A 20,088-nucleotide genomic window follows, 5' to 3' on the forward strand; every position below is an offset into this window, starting at 1 on the left:
CTGTCAGGAGGAAATAATGCATTTGTTGGGGACTACTTCCAGTGGCGGATGAATCCACATTTGGTGCTATAGTTAGTGTTTGTGGCAGCAGGGTGGTGTTTGTGGTATGGTGATCAACATGTCACCCGTTGACACAGTGTGGCTCACTGATGTGTCTTCAACAGCAGTGGAGCTCTACAGCACAGAGGAAGAACAGATACCAATACGATACGTGTTAGTGGACGCATTCACTGTTGGTTTTGGTCTTTTTGTGGGATTTATTAACATTAAGATATCACCAGTAGGGATGGGAATTGATGAGATTTTACTGCCGTTACCGACTCTGCGTATCGGTCTGATTGTTTGTTAATTCCTGATCAATTTTCAGTGTGGAAAAACGTACGTCCACACAGGTTTACAGCGTCGACACAACTGTTTTATATCTCAGTGCAACTGCGTGGTGCTAATGTTATTATAACAGAGGGTATTTCCCCTCAGTAACAGATGTGCTGCTCGGTTGGAAAGCAGTGGCACACAAAGTTAGATGCATGGGATTCCTGGAATTAAAGCCCACGTTATGTTGTGTAGAAAGATTTTCAGTGGATTGTAGATGTCTACACCGTTACTTGAAAGTATTTTACACACATTACCAGCAGCACTGTTGTTCCCCTTCTTTATGACATGAAGCCCCTTTTGAACCATTTCCTTGACTCCTTCTTGACGCAAGTTTCCAGCAAAGTAGACGCAGGAGTTTGACGTCATTGTTTTGCAACTGTCAGAAAAACATGCCGACATCGATTAAAAGAACCGATAAGCCCGGAGGCATTCAAGTTCAGTGGACTGGGCAATTTGGAACCGGTTCTCAACTCCCATCCCTAATTACTAGACTTATCCTTTAAAGGTCCAGTGTGTAAGATTTAGGGGGATTTAGTGACACCTAGTGGTGAGGATTGCAGATTGCAGCCAGCTAAGACTTCTCCTGAGTAGAATTTTTTGGTTTTGATGGTTGAGGAGGTTTTTACCAGAAGCCGAATTATCCACAGAGGTCTCTTCCTCTCCAAAACAAACAGACTCAGTGATTTAAACCGCTAAAATCACTGAATAAAGCAGTTTCATGTTAGAAATCAGTGTTTCTCCAAAGTAGTTTGGCATGTTGGACATGGGCAGCTAGCTAGCACCTGCTGATGTGTGCTGGCCTTCTGTCTCTGATAACTTAAAGGGATAGTGCACCCAAAAATGAAAATTCAGCCATTATCTACTCACCCATATGCCGAGGGAGGCTCAGGTGAAGTTTTAGAGTCCTCACATCTCTTGCGGAGATCGGCAGGGGGAGCAGCTAGCACACCTAATGGCAGACGGCGCCCCAGACTAACGTCCAAGAACACAAAATTAAATCCACAAAGTATCTCCATACTGCTCATCCATAGTGATCCAAGTGTGCTGCAGCCCGACATAACAGCGAGGACTCCAAAACTTCACCAGGGCCTCCATCGGCATATGGGTGAGTAGATAATGGCTGAATTTCATTTTTGGGTGCACTATCCCTTTAAGATCAAGATGTGCAGGAGGTTTTTACCAGGAGCCTAATTTTCCACAGAGGTCTCTTCCTCTCCAAAATAAACGGACCTGGAGATTTAAACCGGTAAAAAAACACTGAATAAAGTAGTTTCATGTTAAAAAAAAAATTCTGTGTATTCTCAACGCTCTTGTTGCGAAGAGGCTGATAAGTGGGGTGGCTGACACAAAAATCAAATGGCCCATTTTAAAGCAACAAAGTGTTTGGTTTGTCTGTTCTGGGCTACTGTAGAAACATGGCAGTGCAACATGTTCCATTTTTCCATTCTCACTCTTGGGTGTGCCGAGTAAAGCCATGCCACGCCAATTTTAGTTTTCATTGTCAGTTTAGTCACGCCGGAGATGGCCCTTCTCAGGAGTAGGTCCAAAAGCTTGCTGCTTGCCCTGACGTGGGTAGCGGTGGCGTCTCGCTGGCTGCAGCCAAACTGGGACAACGTCATCACTCAAGACAAACCATCATCGGTTAAAGACACACCTTCAAGAAGGTAGCCCAGTTGTTATGGAAAGAAAATCCCTGCTGTGCTGGGCTGATGGCCCAAATCAAACCAAGCCAAGCCAGACCAGCCCATGACTTTCGAAAAGGGGTAATGGTGATCTCTGTAGACAAGGACACACTACCTATGTAGATACAAAACAGCTCATTCTAGGTAACAAAAATACAACGATTTTTGTTGTCAGGTGATTATACACTAAGGGAACACACTTATTGTCTGCCAGTATATCCCCCTTAATTCTACACACTGGACCTTTAAAGACTAACGGTAATATGTGGTATTATATTTGTGATTTTACTTTTATGAAATAGTACCAGAAAATGAAAGGAAGCACTTTAATAACTATTGCATTGGTACAGATCAGTCATTGACATTAATGGTGTCATTTCAGAACTCTTACAACCATCCTCCATCATTAACTCTTTAATCTGTCCGTGTATTACTCACATCCTGCTCTCTTTTAATCCTCCTCTTATGTCTCTCAAACTCTCATGTTGTCGCCATTAAACATTCCCTGTCTGTCGCTTCTCTTTATCTCCATTCATCTCTCCTCCCATGTTCTCTTTTCTCTACATCCAGGAGCCTCAGACTACTGTTATCCATAATCCAATAGATGGGACCAAGGTACATCCTCCTCCCCTCCCTCCATCTCCTTGTCTATTCCATTCCTCACCCTGGTCTCCACTCCGTTTCTCTATCTTTGTGGGTTAAGCTGTATTTGGAGAAAGCGGTATTTTTTCGTTGAATATCTTTCTCTCTGTGTGCATCTATGTGTGTGTTTCTGCATGACAGAGCTGGAGGGAGTGTGGAGCTGTGGATCCTGTGAGCTGTTTGGTTGTCTTATACTGCCCCTCTGTGTTCAGATAGACGGAGCTCAGTGGTTCTCGCTGCCGGTTGAGCAATCCGTGTGTGTCAGCAGATTAACCCCTCATCATCCCACTGTTCAGACTGTGTGTAACAGTGGCTCAGTCGTCATGTGCTGTGACAGTCGTGTGTGTCCGTCAACACCGAGGCGGCTCAATCCGTAGATGGGATTGTGCCAGTGTGCTGCTGAGTCACATGTACAGCTGTGTCTGTGCCGTGGTTATTTTGGCAAAATCGTGGTGTTAAGATTCAGTCGGTGGCAGAAACTTGTGTGTGTGCATGCATTTGTGTGTGTGTGTGAGAGCGAGTGTGTGTATCAGCGCTCGTGGGTGTATTCATGATTTGATTTTTTTTTTGGTGATTAACGTTTTTGTCTGTGCACTTTGCAGGAATCATCTGACAGCAGCAACACCACTATTGAGGATGAAGACGTGAAAGGTGGGTTACACACACACACACACACACACATAGGCCTAATCTACACGTACACGGGTATTTTTAAACCTCTGTGCTGGCGATGGCCATTACCAAAGACATAATGTTTTCAGGTCATCCGTCCCATTCTTGTGACCGCGATATCTCAAGCACGTCTTCAATGAATATCTGATTATTATTTGGTGGTCAAAGGTCACTGTGACCTCACAAAACAAAACATGTTTTTGGCCATAACTCAGGAACTCATGAGCTAATTATGAGAAAACTTCACACAAATGTTTAATAAGATAAAAGTGATGAAGTGGTGACATTGTATATCCAAAAGGTCAAAGGTCAGCTTCACTGTGACATCATAATGTTCCTCATAAACATTTATCTGGCCATTACTCAACGTCATTTCTCAGGAACAGAAGAGGAGACATTTGGTCTCTATTTTAATTTACTATTTTAACTATTTCAATCTACCTCATCAGGGTAATGTAATTTATTACATTTAATAACCTTCTGATAACTTTTCCAACAAATGTTTTAAAACTGGGCGAGAAAGCTGAATAATGTCGAGAAATGGGCCGTGCTAAAAGAAGATGCACAGAATAAATGTTATTTTTTTCATATAAACATTTTACTGACAAGAATATGTTTGGATGTTACACCTTTGTAATCACCAACATTTTGTGTAGTAGTTGTAACTGAATAATGCTGTTTTCTTAGTAACAGTATCTGAATACAAGTACTTTTATTTTGTTTTTTAAGTACATGTGAAAAAGGTTCGTGTAACTTTATTACTTTGTGTGGCTTTAGTGTTGGGGTTATATCGCCACCTGCTGGATTGGCATGGTCTTGAAAACACTTCAATTGTGTTCTTGCATTTTCATTTGGATAGACAGACATTTGGACTTTTTTTAAGAGTCCTTGCATGGATAGATTTTCTTTTAATGGGAAACAAAAGAGGGAAACCCTGTTTTTAAAAATGCCCATCTAGCCTATGTCTGGACGAGGCATTAGGCCTCTTCTCTTAACACCAAAACTAGTTGCCAACAACATATCTTAACAAACCGAGGTCTTGTAATCTTTAAATCTTTATGACTGGACAGCCTGAACCCTCTGCCATGTTGTACGGTGGCCCTGAGAGCTCAACTGCAAATGCAAAAAGCATAATCAAATACAGAAACATGCTGCAAGTAGCACAGATGAACAGAAGCTGTTGCCAGGGAACACCAAAAAGTGACACACACGGTTGAAATTAATCTATATATAAGATAAACCCATTAGTTAGAACATTAAAAGGTAATACACCTGATGACTCAGAATCCCCTCATTCAGTAGAGGCCGCAAGACATGTGTGTAACATGACTGAGATTCTTTTATCACTGTCCGCGAAGAGTGAGCTCAGTTCAGTAGAGTCATGTCCATATTTCTCACAGATATCCTGTGTAAGAGGTCACACAAGTATGTGTTCTTCAATTTGTTTGGCAATCTTACAGTAACATGCACATTGTTCTGGTGGTGTACGGCTCCACCTCCCCATTTTCAATCACGATCTCTTGAGAGAACCGCAACCGTGTAGAAGTTATTCTCTTATTCTCTTCTACACACAGTTAACTGTGAAACAGTGTCCTTGTCGCTCTGGTTTCTGGTCCTGCACCTCCAGGTTGTTGAACCAGACCTCAACATTTATTTATCGGGGCTGTTTCTCCTAAAGAAACGGTCGCTTTGTTCCTGTTAAATATTTCAAAATAATCATGTTTGCAGCAGCCCTGCGACCCTTAACAGGATAAGTGGTTACAGACAATGAAGGAATGTTTGCAGCAGTGTTCAGATGGAAAAACAAACACCTGCAAATCAAAACCCCAAATTATCTGTGCACCTCCAGAGTAGTGTAAATAAATCAGTTGTTTTTCTTTATTTTTGTTTCTTGTAATTTGGGTAAACTGAGCTTTGAAGTAAAATATTGAATGGAGGACAACACTGTGATGCTGCTACTTTTATGTAATATGGAGCCTTTGTTTAGTGTTTTTTTTCTTGAGGGGGAAGACAGAGGAAGGCAAGGCAGGTTTATTTATAGCACATTTCAGCAGGAAGGCAATTTAAAGTGCTTGACATACAAAGTGCAAAAGAAACACATTATAAAAGGACAGTTAAATACAATTAAAAAGAGCCACTAAAGATCAAGATAATAGAAAATAAAAATTGTGAATGTCACCTCCCCCACGACATTCACAATATTGACTCCCTTTCCAACTTCAAATCCTGTCTGAAAACACACATTTTTGATTCAGTGGTGACACACATATTGAAATTTGCATTGATTTTATAATGATGTTTTTTTACGTAATATTTATATACTGTACGATTTTTGTCTAGTCATTTTATTAACTTTTATTATATGTTACCGAATTGTTTGATTTTATGATCTATGGAAACATTGCTGCTTGTTTTTTTAACCGTGTCTTGTAAGGTGTCCTTAAATTCTTTGAAAGGCGCTTTTAAATAAAATGCATTATTATTATTATTATTATTATTATAAAATACAAGAATTAAAGTTACATTACACTCAAGTTTTTCCAGGTAGTTGAAAATCTGTGATTTCGTGTGGGAAAAATGTGTCTAATTTCGAGAAAATATGTTCCTGTGACTCTCTTGAGCATATCAACAACTTTAATCCTCGTAGTAAAGGAGCAGTTTCCTACTTTTACCACATGAAACAAAGGCACACTGATGTCAGCACAAATGCATTTAAGCAGAATTGGGAGAGTGAGTTAGGTGAAGAGATCATGCAGTGTGCATAAATGTTCATTTAACTCTAAACACAATCTGATAGAATTTAAAACAGTGTGTTGGCTATACTACTCCAAATGTTTCCCCGTCTGCAGTAGGTGTAAAGAGGCAGACGGGACATTAACACACTCTCTTTGGACTTGTTGGAAATTGTTCAGTCATTGGAAGAGTACTGGGAACCTGACCCACTAGTTGCTGTCCTAGGTTCCACGATTGTGTTGCCTTCAGCAGACACGTGTGAAACTCTGTTTCATGTGGTGCGACTGTGGCAAGGAAACTTATTCTGCTTTCTAATGAGAATAAGATTCAAATATGTGTCAGACTTTGGAGCCGTGTACTCGAGTATCTCAGGGGTAGTGAATGTAAAGGCAGTGTACGCTCCATCGCTGTGTAGATGTATTTTATTTTACTAGTTATGTTGAAGTCCTAGGATTTAAAGGGTTTTTGTTTTTCTACCTGTGACGATATCTGTGACTGAGTTGTTAAAGTGATGCACTGAGCAATTGTTTTTATGTTGAGAGTTGGTGCAGAACTGCAGCTTTCTGGGAGTTTGTTCCAGATATGTGGTGCGTTAAAACGAAACACTTCTTCTCCATGTTTAGTCTGGACTCTGGAGACAGAGAGCAGACCTGTCCCAAGAGTCTGGATGGTTGATAATGTAGCAGAAGATCAGCAATGTAATTTAGCCTTAAACATTCAGTGTTTTAAAAACCAACAGTTGCTTCTGAAGTCAGTTCATGGACTGGCAGTGTAAAGACCCAAGGACTGGTCTCAGCGAGGACTTGAGCTGCAGATATGTGAAGGTTAAAGACAGACAGAGGCATAAGATAAAATAAACAACCAAAACAAAGACAGCATGAGACTCAGGGAGGGAGGGAGGGAGGGACAGAGAGAGGGAGAGAGTCAATCAGAGCGAGCTAAGCCTTCCTCTCAGTGTCGGGAGGAAGCGAGGGGAGAAGGACACAGTAAATCTCATCTAAAGCGCTGGGACAAGAATAGCGTGATGAGCTCAAGCAGCCTCACATGCGAGGCAGAGATATGATGGATGATGGATGGAGGTAGAGAGCGGCGCGGCATCTAGACGCAGCAGGAGACTTTTTATATTGTTTTAAAACAGAAGGTGGACATGTCGGCAAGGGTCAACACACCTTTCTGCATGGGAGTAGTTTTAATGTGTGCAGCAGTAGCATGGAGGAGATTGTACTGACCTACAATGAGTAACAAGCTCTCAGGTGAGTTCATCCTCGCTGTGTGTGTTAATGGATGAGTTTTTAGTTTAACGCAGGAGAGCACTGTGGCGTCAGGATGAGGTTAAACTGTCCCAGTGACATTCTTTTCTCTCCGCAGCTCGCAAACAGGAGATCATAAAGATCACGGAGCAGCTCATTGAAGCTGTCAACAATGGAGACTTTGAGGCGTACGCGTGAGTCCACCTCTTCTTCACAGCTTGTGGGAAAAGTCTGGTTTCAGCCTGTAAAGTGAACGCTAAAGCTCTCCATCAGCCACAGAGCAGCACTAATCTGACTGACATACAGTACAGTTGTGTTTTATCCCCCTCACTGCAGAACAATTAAGAATAATGCTTTGGCAGATTGAGTGATGGAGGGGAGGGGAGCGCTGGGTTAAGTGCGTGCGCTCTGATGGAAGCCCATTTACACCAGGAGGAAGGACAATGGATGAAAAGTCATGCATGGTGAATTAAAATGGAAATACTGAGCAGAAATGTCAGTCAAAATCTGTAGTTAATAACTCAAAAATGATGACACAGTAAAAGCTTTGACACAGTCGAGATCACAAAATCCTAAATCTAAATTGTGATAGCAAGTCAAACCGTTGATTTAAATCAGAATATTGAGATACTAAGTCAGAATTATAAGAAAAAAATGACCAGGCTGACTCAAGGTTGACTTATTAAATAACATTTTGAGTTTGTAAGTCCCAATTATGACAAACTTAGTCAAAAATAATGAGTGACGCTGTCAAAATTAATGAATACAAACTTAAATTTACAAGATGCTAAATCAGAATTATGAGACAGTAGGTCCAAATTGAGAGCTGTAAAGTCAGAATTACTGAGTCAACATTATGAGTTATTCCATAAATCAAACCTTTGAGTTACTGAGTCAAAGCTATGAGATACTACATCAGAGCTTGAAGCTACTGAGGGGAAATTTTAAGATCGTAAATTAAGAATTCTTCCTCTACGTTCTTCATGAATTAAAGTAAACAGGGATCAGGTTAAACAACAGCAAAAAATTCACACACAACTCATTCAAGTCTCATTTATCCAGTTGTGTGCTCAGTAAATGGAGTTAGATTTGTCTCAGTATTATATGTGTGAAGAGATGAACAGTCCGTGTGTTAATGTGTGATCTGTAAATATAAATCAACTTCCACAAACACAAAAAAGACTTGTAAACTCACAAAACTGTTTTGCAAATATAAAACACAGCTGCAAATACACTGACAAATTAATTTACAAATGAATGAAAAGCATTTGTGATTATCTTTCTAACATTTACAACTTTCCAACAGGTGTTTTTACATTTTGCTTTTTTAAAAAAAAAAAAATCTTGAATTTGCGACTACTTTTTATATTTGCAGAATAGTTTGTGAGTTTACAAATCTTTTTTGTATTCGTGGAAGTTGTTTTATATGTACAGACTACACATTATCACACAGGTTGTCGATCTCCTCACACAAATATTATTGAGACAAATCTATTTTTTACCAGTACTTTATGCATTTTTGCTTAAACCTAAAAATATAAAACCCTTACACCTACAAACCCTGAGTGTTCCTATGCATGGACATGCATTCCACGCATGTGCATTAGTCTGTTTTTACTGGTGGGTTTTAAATCCTAACACTTTAGCAAAAATGCCTGTGTTTGGGAATTACTGAGCATACAACTGTATAAATGGGACTGGGATTATGCTGCACGAATTGTGCGAGAGTTTGTTAAGAGATGTTTTGTTGTAGTTTTACTCTTGTTTAATGTGCTCCCCGTTAGTTCAATTCATGAAGAATGTTCGTCTTTTTGGATTCTGCATGTAAGAAAAACAAAGTTTTCTTCACAAATTAAATGTAACACAAGGTGAGTAATTTATTTTTAAAAAAATGCCTGTGTTTGGGAATTACTGAGCATACAACTGGATAAGTGGGACTGGGCTTATGCTGCACGAATTGTGCCAGAGTTTGTTAAGAGATGTTTTGTTGTAGTTTTACTCTTGTTTAATGTGCTCCCCATTAGTTCAATTCATAAAGAATGTTCATCTTTTTGGATTCTGCATGTAAGAAAAACAAAGTTTTCTTCACAAATTAAATGTAACACAAGGTGAGTAATTTATTTTTAAAAAAAATGGTCATTTTGCGGAGAGAATTACTTGACGTTATTAAGTCAAAATTCTTAGATACAAAGTCAGAAGTGAGTAATAAAGTCGACACTGAGTCTAGCAGTTAGCAGTAACTGTGAAACAAAAAAGCAGAAGTTATATAGTTATGTGCCTGTTATTTTACCAATAAAGAGTGGTTGTAACATGTCAGTGACCTTTCCATTTGATTCCTGGTGTCCAAATTATATTTAAAATGTGAGTTTATTTGTCTTTGTATGTTGTCTGGTTCAGGATTCATAAAAGTCAGCGTTTTTCGCCATTAGCATGGACATCAGTTCAAGATGGCCGCCAAACAAACCCCATGGGCCATGAGTTGACTTTGGCAATGAGAAAAAATCTTAAAGGGAAATTTCGGTTTATTTCAACCTGTCTCCTATCGTCCTAAATTTGTTTCAAGTGACTAGTGACATAAAAATAATAGTTAGCATGTTAGCCGTTAGCCTAGATACAGCCGGGGCGCATAGTAGCGTCAGACCTGTTAAAACGCAAGTGAACGGGCAACCTTCAAGTGCAAAGTTAGTCCACTAAACAAGCTTTTTTTCCACAAAGACCACCTCAAATCGTTAGGATAAATGTCAGAGAACATATAGCTGTTGCTGCTTGTTCTCGCAAGATTTCAGGCATGGTATGAGATCGCTGCTTGTTCTCGTGATATTTCGGCCATGCTTTGGAAAGCAGAGCTAGATGGTAAACAAACATGGCAGCACACCGGTAAGGTAAGACAACATGTTTACATGTCGTTTTCTATATGTTCTCTGACATTTATCCTAACGATATGAGGCGGTCTTTGTGGAAAAAAAGCTTGTTTAGTGGACTAACTTTGCACTTGAAGGTTGCCCGTTCACTTACATTTTAACAGGTCTGACGCTACTATGCGCCCCGGCTGTATCTAGGCTAACGGCTAACATGCTAACTATTTTTTTTATGTCACTAGTCACTTGAAACAAATTTAGGACAATAGGAGACAGGTTGAAATAAACCAAAATTTCCCTTTAACTAGACACCATTAGGGTCATAAAAAAACAGGTTTAAAAAATGCCTGGGAAGCTATTTCTCCTGCTAGATTAAGTCGAAATGATTTGACAGTAAGTAAAAGCCTAGAGCTACTAACACAAAATGATAAGACACTACACTGATATTATGAGTTATCAAGCCTAACCTTAAAGCTACAGTACTGTGTGACAGTTGTAACACAGCAAATCAGGAATTATGAGATTTTAAGTCAGATGTTTGAGCTACCATGTCACAATTAAAATATACTAAATCAAATCAAATGAATCACTCATAAAATAAATCAAGTTATTTTATCTTACTGAGACAAAATGATGAGACACAAAGTGACTTATCATGTCTTACTTTTCATCCATCTCTTTTCCTGGCAGAAACAGGCCTCCATAGCTGACACAATACCTCAGAGTGGTACTGTGATGTCATCACACTGGGGCGGGGCCAAAGCAGATGTTCCTTTCTGTTTTACAGCTGTGTATCGTGTTACAGAGTTTCTGAATTAACTGCATGCAGCATATTGTTCACCACTTCACAAACATGATGTAGAGTTTAAAACAGGATGTTTAAAGGTGATACTCTGACCTCTGACCTGCATGTTTTTTGCAGGAAGATCTGCGACCCTGGTCTGACCTCGTTCGAGCCGGAGGGGCTGGGTAATCTGGTGGAGGGAATGGACTTCCACAGATTTTACTTTGACAATCGTAAGACTGCGTTACAACTATTCTTTGCTTTGTATTATTACGCACTGACTGAGCTGTTGGTGAGTTTAGACGTCCTAAAGTTGGACCCTTCTCTCCCGTCAGTCCTCTCCAAGAACAGCAAACCCATCCACACCACCATCCTCAACCCTCACGTGCACATGATCGGGGATGACGCCGCCTGCATCGCCTACATCCGCCTGACGCAGTTCGTCGACGGGCAGGGCCACCCCCGCTCCAGCCAATCAGAGGAGACCAGAGTATGGCACCGCAGGGACAGCCGGTGGCAAAACGTCCACTTCCACTGCTCAGGAGCTCCTGCTGCCCCGCTGCAGGGATGAGGTACAGGAGGGGCACAGGCTGAGGTTAGCATAAGGACTGGAAACAGGGGGAAGCAGCTAGCATGGTTCAATGTGAAAGGTGTCTCTGGTAGTGACCAACCTAGAGAGGATGATCAGATGAATGTGCAGCTGCTCCTGGCTTTACGGAGCTTTATAGTGAGTTTCAGCTCAGTGTTTCAGCTCACTGGCCGACCCAGATAAACACTCACTGCTCTCATAGAGTCGTTTAAAGAGACAAAGCTGTAAAAAGCCGCTGTACACTACCTGCTCAGCAGCAATCAGCAGACAGACACAGTTAGAGACTGGCTGGTGAACTTAGTGGAGCATTTAGCAGCTAAAGACACAGATATTGCCCTCAGGACTTGGTGGAGACCAAAAATAGAGCTAAAAGAGAGAAAATATTAGGCTAACATTCATCAGGTGACACAAATGCAAAGACTCCTAATGAATCATCATGTTGCTCTGTGACTTCTGGATGTAAGAATAAGTTCATCACATCAACGTAAAAGGTGATGATATGTCACGGCTTGTCTCTGCTGCCCCCAAGTGGCCCAAAAATTCAGCACAGTTTTTAGATAAACTTAAAGGGACAGTTCACCCCCAAATCTAAATATTTTTACCTCTTACCTGTAGTGCTAGATTGTTTTGGTATGAGTTGCGGAGTGTTGGAGATATCAGCTGTAAAGATTGTGGCTCAGATACTCAATTTAATGACACTTTAACTAACGAAACCACACCCATCAACTGTATCACCATGCAGAAGGAAGCTTGCAGAGAGGCTCATGCTCGAGACTGCGTGATATGTAAACATTAATGGCGTCCTCCTCGGCTGAGCTGTAACGTTAGCTAGCTCAGTGGTGCTAGGTGAGTTAGCAGTAGATACTCTCTCTCTTCTGCTTGGTGATACAGCTGGCGCGTGTAGTTTGGTAGAAAAAAACTTGACTTGAGTAACTGGGTCATGATTTCTGGGATGAGACATTGCTGAGTTGTTCTAAATGTATATTTTGGGCGCTTTGAGCACCACAAGCTGAGTGCCATCTAGTTCCATTATATTGGAGAGAAGTCTGACATCTCTACGGCCGATATCTCCAACAGTCGGCAACTCACACCAAAACAATCTAGACTGATAAACAGCACTTCAGCTGAAAGGGATGTTTTCAGGCTGTCCATCTGTCTGTCCGTTTGTGCATCCCATTCTTGTGAACGCGATATCTCAGGAACACCTGGAGAGGATTTCTGTAAATTTGGCACAAACGTCCACTTTGAATCAAGGATGAACTGATAAGAAAGAAGTTTTTGGCCATAACTCAAGAATTCATGCACTAATCATGACAAAGTTTCACACAAATGTCTAACAGGATAAAATTATGACATTTTATATCCAAAAGGTCGAAGGTCAGCATCACTGTGACATCATAATGTACTGCAAAAACACTTTCCTGGCCATTACTCAACACCATGGGTGTTTCTCAGAGTCAAGGAAGGATCCTTAAACGGCCGAATTTCAAGGATGCTATATCATCAAATCCCACTTTAGGACTATTCCAATGTCAGAAGTCCTTCAAATTCTACTAAGGACAGAGTCCTTCATTCAGAGAATTTTCAAGGATGCATGTGTGGATCCTCAGCGGGTATAAAGTACCCATAATTCTTTGATTTGATTTGCTAGAAATGTAGGCAGGGCCTCTTAAATGAAACATGCGCCTGCTGAGCTCGGCAGGATGCCTGGGGACACTCGTTAGCCTGTTCCATGTGTGTCCACAGGAAGGACTCTTGCCTTGCCTCTGCAGGATTCTTCCTTGGAAGGACTCGTCCTACCAAGGAAGAATCCTTGACGTTTAGAAACACCACATATCGCAGCAACAGAGGCGGAGACGTTGGCTCAGATACTGAATTGATGTGTGTGAAGCGTCCATGCTTTCACAGACATGAATGTAAACTGTAACATCAACTTGACTGGTTCACAGAGGCAGTGAACTGGGGTGAACTGTCCCTTTAACTGTGTCTCCTTTCCTTCCAGGTGCATGAGACAGATGAAGAGGTCAAGAGGAGCAGAGAAGGAATAAGTGGATAATTAGAGAGCGAATTAGCCCTGAGAGAGAGGTGCAGGTGGATGGAGGGTGTCTTAAGGGAGTCTGAAGAGTCTGATTTCGGGATCGTGGTCGTCGTCCTGCACCCTGCACGCCCACCTTGCCCTTCTCTCTCTGTTTTTCCACAACAGACAGTGACACCGACGCTCCCATCATTAGGCCTACAGTACAGCAGAGGGCGTATCAGCCAAAAAAAAAGGAAACTCTTTAGCCTGCGCCTTGTCAACGCTGCAGCCGCCCAACATACCTGGACGACGCCTGTCCTCCTCTCCTTCACTCTGTGCTGCAAAAGATTTCCCCTTTTACTTCTTGTAAAACATTATTGTTACTTACCTTCTCGTATTATTATGGCTGCAGTCTATTGTTGTGCTCTTTCAACTGTACAGTATATTTATTAGTCATTTTGAACCTTCCATTCTGGTATCTTCTTCTTCTTCTTCTTTTTTAATGACGAGCATGACTCCTCCCTGTGTTCTTATTACCAGTGGCTGTTTTTCTGCACGACTATGGCTGCCTGTGTGAAATGAACAAACAGTACCACGTGTCTCGCAGAGAGAGAGACACCAGTGGGTGTATTTAATGACCTGTTTTGTTATTCAATGCAGCTTTTTATCCACGTTCCCTCCCCCCTCTTTCTCTGGAGTGTAGTTGAACCCTGAGCCGACGCCTCTGTGTGTTGACCGGACCCCCTCTGAGCCGCTCTGTGGGACAGTGACAACCATGCAGCATGCTAACATATTACCGTCGTTCTTAATTGATTCTCTATGTACTGAACTTTGCAAGCTAACTACTGAAATTATGACAATGGTTGAAACGATAGTATCACGCTGTTTATGTAAATTTGCAGTTTCATCGTGGTGACTTGACTACAATTATGCTGTAGATGGTATTTAATTGCATGATATTCCGAGTTAATAACATTGGTAAGTTGGGTGTTATCGTGCATTTTGTTGATTTTTCTCTTTCTGGACTGAGCTGCTGGTGAGCTATAATCTATTGCCTCTATTTTCTGGGCTTTGTAAGTGCATAAACTATTTTTGTGTTCATATGATAGTGTAGTAAACGAGGATACTGGCGAGGATCACGACAGAATATGCCTTTTGGAGAAATTGCTGGATCCAGATCAGTTTTAAAACGGCTCTTTAATGTATAGCAAAGATTAAAAAGATCAAAATTATTTACTTTTATTTTTTAGAGCAGATGACACTGAAGAAAATGTCACAACTCAGATTACACGTTAGGGTCTTAATTTAGATTATCTCTGCTTTTTACTTCGCACTGCACAGTTTTAAAATGTATTATAAATAGCTAAATGATGCATTGGTATCAGGGACTGAATCACGAGTCATAATTTGACCGGACCCCCAAAATAAAGTCTCAGCATAGTTTCCAATTATTTGCATTTCCGTTGATGGCTCCATTATATCAGGGGTGGCCAAACTTTTTAGATTTTGGGCCATACACCAAAATGTACACATCATGAGCCAAACAACAGTCGATGCATCGGTGTTTCTAGACCCTGAAAAGCCATTGAAAATTAATTTTCTAGTGTATTGGTGTGCCCTCATATTGCAAAAAATGTATCTCTATTTTCTGTCTTTTCAAGTCCGCCACCATGTTTACTAAGGCAAATTATTTTATTGACTCTTAATCAATCATTGTAGGTGAAGTAGCGATATCTAGTGATCAAATTAAGTTCAGTGTCAGGATGTGCTAGTAGTTTTTCAAGCAAAATTGTGTTTGTTATTCGGAGTATTCTCAAGCCATGCTTGAGTTTATTTTAAAAAATGAATCGCCGACTATTTAAAAACACACAGCAGGCCGCAGTTGGCCCGTGGGCTGTAGTTTGGCCACCCCTGCGTTACTTCATTCCAGCGAAGAGGTCTCAAAAAACAGCAGGAAACCAGCCTTTTTTCACCAGCTTGTGCTGTGACAATGCACCAACCTGCCCTCTAGAGGGCACCAACATCTAACAACAGTGACTTACAGCATGTCTGAGTCAAGTGCAAGGTTCAAAATACAAATCTATTCAGAGTACAGCATTGAGGTGCATGTTTTTGACTCCTGAATCTTATGAGCAGAGTGAAAGAAAGACAAACTTATACAGACAGTCGTCCCAGGACTTGAGGGACTTTATTACAAAGTGCATTTACAGTGTTTTACGGCTGCTTTGGCTCAATTTTTCAATGTGCAAAACTATTACAGCGATCGAAATTGGGCACATAAGAGTACAGAGAATGAAATATGAGAAATTACCCGACAATGCAATCAGACAGAAACAGTTTAATAGAAAGATAAAACATAACAGCTTAAGGCTAACGTTAGTAAAAGCTTTTTTTTTTTTTTGTATATTTTGAGAACAATCAGGTGACGTAGAGGTGGAGGGGAATAATTTGTGCCATAACTAAATTAAAATTGGCTTAATTAATCAGTTAAAAGACTGAACTTTGTATAAAAATAATAATACAGGCCCTCTGAGACCCCTCTCCCCCCTTGAAGGCACAAAATGGTTTAGTCTGTCCCTGCACTGGGATTCATCCTTAAATGCAGCTAGAGCACAGTGACTGCTTATGCTGCTGTTTTCACCAAAAAAGGGAAAGGAGGGTTCCTAAAAAGAAAAGAAAGAAAGAACGAAAACAAACGAAAATGAAAAGGTGCAAGAGAGACTCGTGGATCATGACAGGTAGCCCAGGGGACACACAGTGACTGCTCAAGCATAGGACCCAGAATTTGGTGCTACGCCCCTGGTTATAATCACTGAAACATGTGCTAATGAGAGCTGTCTGTATTCTGAGGTCTCAGTATGTGACTTATGTTTTGAATCCTCTAAGTATGGACACCATTTTGTGGTTAAAGGTAGAAATTTACCTCCTTTACACATTAAAACTGAGCCAAACCACTGTAAGATACTGTAACTCAAACTGTTATTCACAACAGATCCTGTGCTTTAGTCACATTACCAACCCTGAGTGAGTGAGTTATTATCAGACGACACTGCAGGTTGTTTTTCGGTGTATCTTGTCACCATTTGTACAAATTTGAAAATTCCCACACTGGGCGTGAAGCCAGAACTACCAGTCCTCCTTCCTGTCCAGTCCAAACCCTAATAGTGTCAGTGCTTTAATAGGATTACTGGTCACTCAGAGCCATTCCCCGTTCGGCAAACAATCCTTATTCCATTAATTAGCATTTGGCCGGGGTGTAACGTTGAGGGCTGCAACTCTAACGCTATTCTAACTGCTTCAGAAGAGCCTGGAGATTTATTTTCCTTTACGATCAGGTGACAGTAACGGAGCGCTGCTGTGTGTGCAACAAAGCTTCTCTTTCTGGAAATTTGATTCTACAGATAACGATGACAATGGTGTGCATTCCGAGTCTTATCAATATTAAAATGTGATCAGATGTAATCAGTGTGTGAACCAATAAAATGACAATGCAGAGAGCGCATCACTCCACTCTCTTATCTTGACTCTTGGCCACAGGACGTTTTGATTATTTGTTTGTGTGCATGTGCTGTTATCTGTGAAGCAGCCGGGCTCCAGGGTGGCTGTCAGTGGGAGCCAGAGGGTAGAGGTCAACCTGAGGGAGGGAGGAGAAACTATAGATCAATAAAGGATTAATACAGGGAATCAGAGGGTGTTGATCACAGAGGTGGTGAAGACACTGATCCAGTGGTGGAAAGTAACTCAGTAGAGTTAAACAAGGACTGTTGAGTAAAATTCTGATATACTTATACTTTACTTTCTGAAGCATTTACATTATATGCCACGTAATACTTATACTCTACTACATCCTAGGTGGATGAAAGTAAAAGTAGTCATTATGCAGAATGGCCTATGTCATTATAATGTATATTACTGGGTTAAGGCTTTAATGTGTTCATCACTTACATGTTGCAGCTGGTAAAGGTGGAGCTCATTTAATTTACTTTACTGCTGGACAGCTTGTGGGGTTCCCCGAGGTATTAACGGTTTAATCTTGCTCTATAATGGTACATCATGATTTATTTATAGTAGACCTATTAATCTGAATACAGCAACTAAAGCTGTCGGATTAATGTAGAGTAGTAAAAGTAGAAAGTCTATAACATGGTAGTACTTTAGTGAAGTACAAGTACGTCAAAATTGTACAGCACTGGAATTTGTGTATCAGAACTTGTTGAAAAATGTTCAGCTTTAGGTAAAACACTGCACTCATCACTGTCACTTTTTACCCAGCTGTCGATCACAGTGGAAGAGGTACAAATTAAATTTAATTGTACGCTATTTTTAGAATATTTTTACTGCTTTGCCTTTTTGTCAGATGGCCCTTTCCAACAGGGAAGCCATTAATAGCTTCCTATCTATGCTCTTATCAAGCCACCAGACTCCATTGACAAAATCAGTAATTTTACCTTACAGGAAACAGGAGCTGCTGGTGTACCGCTGCCTTGATCAGTTAGTTAGTTTGTGTTATTGTGTGACTTTGGTGAATCTGAACTAACCCTTTTACATGCCGAAGTCACACAATAGCACAAACTAACTAACTAATCGAGGCAGCAGTACACCAAAAACAGTCCTGGGTTCAGTGATGTTAAATTACTGTTCTTTTTAATGGAGTCTGGCTTGAAGAGAGCAATATAATAGTTTTATTTTCCTGTTGTAAACCACTGTCTGACATTAAGGTAAAGCAGTGAAAATATTCAAAATACAGTGTACATTTAAAGCGGTATTGATTTTTTAGGTGGCTAAAATATGTTTTGCAGCTGCCCCCATCCACAGCAGTACATTGCTTAGCTTCAAAAGCAGTATTCCAGCCTGCTTCTCCAAACTGATTGACATCTACTGTAGGTAATACACTGACTATGGATAAGTACCTCATACAACCCCATTACAAAAAAAATCTGAACTAAACCTAATTTTATTATATGTTTCCTCTCATGAACCCACACAGACTGGCAGATGCGTCATTTCTCCCTACATACTTCAGTCTTCCCTTCATCCAGAGCAAGCACTCTACCTTGTAAACGACATTTCACTGAAATACGCTGGGAATAAACAGGTCTGAAAATGATGTTCACATTGTAAGGATGGGAAGTTCACTAACTTGCTCTTTACACAATCAATGGGACAAAGGTTGGCAATAATTGCTTTGTTCTAGGCAGTGAGATGAGCAAAGTACATCTGGCACTGAATCAGAACATATAAATGTTCCTCCTGTGAAAGAACAACAGGTGGTAAATTATGTTTTACACAAACATTTGAGTGATCGTAAAATAATATTTGCTTTGAACTGTGTTTAAATTTAGAAACAATTCAAATGAAGTGGTGGAGAGAGTACATTCGTTTATCTAATTTACAATTTCTGGCCCTCTAAATATTTAGAGCATGTACAATTAACATAAAAATAAGTGCCAGCAGTATGAGAAACAGAGATACAGTAGCCTCCCTGGGGACAAATTAATCAAAATAAAATGTGCTAAACACATTCAATCAGCATCTGATCTAAATTTTGAAGTATTTTTGAAGTATTTTAATTGTAACATATGAGAGTGCATACTTTTAGACTACTTCAGGTTATTACAGAGGAAAATGATACCGCTTTCACTTCACTTTTACTTTTTACCCAAGTAGTATGCAAGTATGATCCATATATAAAGGTAGACAAATGTATATTATGATAAATATTTTTTTACTTCCCTCCTCCTTTTCTCCTCTGTTAACCTGCATCTTGTGACTAAAAGGTGCTATATAAATGATGTTTCTATAATAACAACAACAATAATAATAATAATAGTATTTTTTATTATTTTATTACATCATAAGTAACATGATAAATAACTATAAATAACTCACATTTTGTGTATAGAAGGTGCTATATAAATGAAGATTCTCCAATAATAATAGTAATAATCATAATAATAATAATAATAAATATTAAAATTATTATTTTATATAAATGAAAGAAATAATACAGAAATCATATTTGATGTTTATCTAAAAAAATATACAATCCAAAAATAAATAAATAAAATAAAATGAAATAAGATAAACTTTATGCAAATAAGAGACATAAATATTTGGATCTAAAGTCAATACTGAATATTGAAATTTAAAAAACCATTGAATTCATACCATAGAAATATTTTTATTTTGAGAACCATGTATTTTACTTTTTAAAATATGTGTTGTAAATAAATAAATAAATAAATCATTTTCATATTTTAATTTCAAAAAGAAAAAGTCAGAAAATATAGATTTAGATAAATGGTTAAATTATAACCAGAATATTAAATATAAAGTAACTTTTAAAACTTTAATATTTACGTTTCTTATTTGCTTCCATAAAGTTTTCATATTTTCTGACGCAACCGCTGACGTCACCGGCCGGCGTGACGCAGATCAGCACCGGAGTGATTAGACAGTGCCCGAGCGCGAGACCCAGCTGAGCTC

At 39.8% G+C, this 20,088-nt stretch overlaps 1 protein-coding gene across 7 annotated transcripts in view; it reads left to right on the forward strand.

Annotated features, from left to right (window-relative positions):
* LOC125905578 (calcium/calmodulin-dependent protein kinase type II subunit beta) overlaps positions 1 to 16,012 on the forward strand; it is an 82,225-nt gene extending 66,213 nt beyond the window's left edge. For 4 of the 7 annotated variants that reach the window (XM_049603637.1, XM_049603639.1, XM_049603638.1 and 1 more), the window contains 5 exons: positions 3,302 to 3,350; positions 7,473 to 7,548; positions 11,135 to 11,229; positions 11,332 to 11,568; positions 13,588 to 16,012. In XM_049603637.1, the coding sequence (XP_049459594.1) occupies positions 3,302 to 3,350; positions 7,473 to 7,548; positions 11,135 to 11,229; positions 11,332 to 11,567 (456 nt within the window). In that variant the 3' untranslated portion in view covers position 11,568; positions 13,588 to 16,012. Of the gene's footprint in view, positions 1 to 2,627; positions 2,673 to 3,301; positions 3,351 to 7,472; positions 7,549 to 11,134; positions 11,230 to 11,331; positions 11,569 to 13,587 lie in introns of all 7 variants that reach the window. The other 3 variants (XM_049603635.1, XM_049603634.1, XM_049603636.1) reach the window with 1 other exon arrangement.
* The last annotated feature ends 4,076 nt before the right edge of the window (positions 16,013 to 20,088 follow it).

The sequence above is a fragment of the Epinephelus fuscoguttatus genome, linkage group LG18 (genome assembly GCF_011397635.1).
Source record: "Epinephelus fuscoguttatus linkage group LG18, E.fuscoguttatus.final_Chr_v1".
Taxonomy (NCBI): Eukaryota; Metazoa; Chordata; class Actinopteri; order Perciformes; family Serranidae; genus Epinephelus; species Epinephelus fuscoguttatus.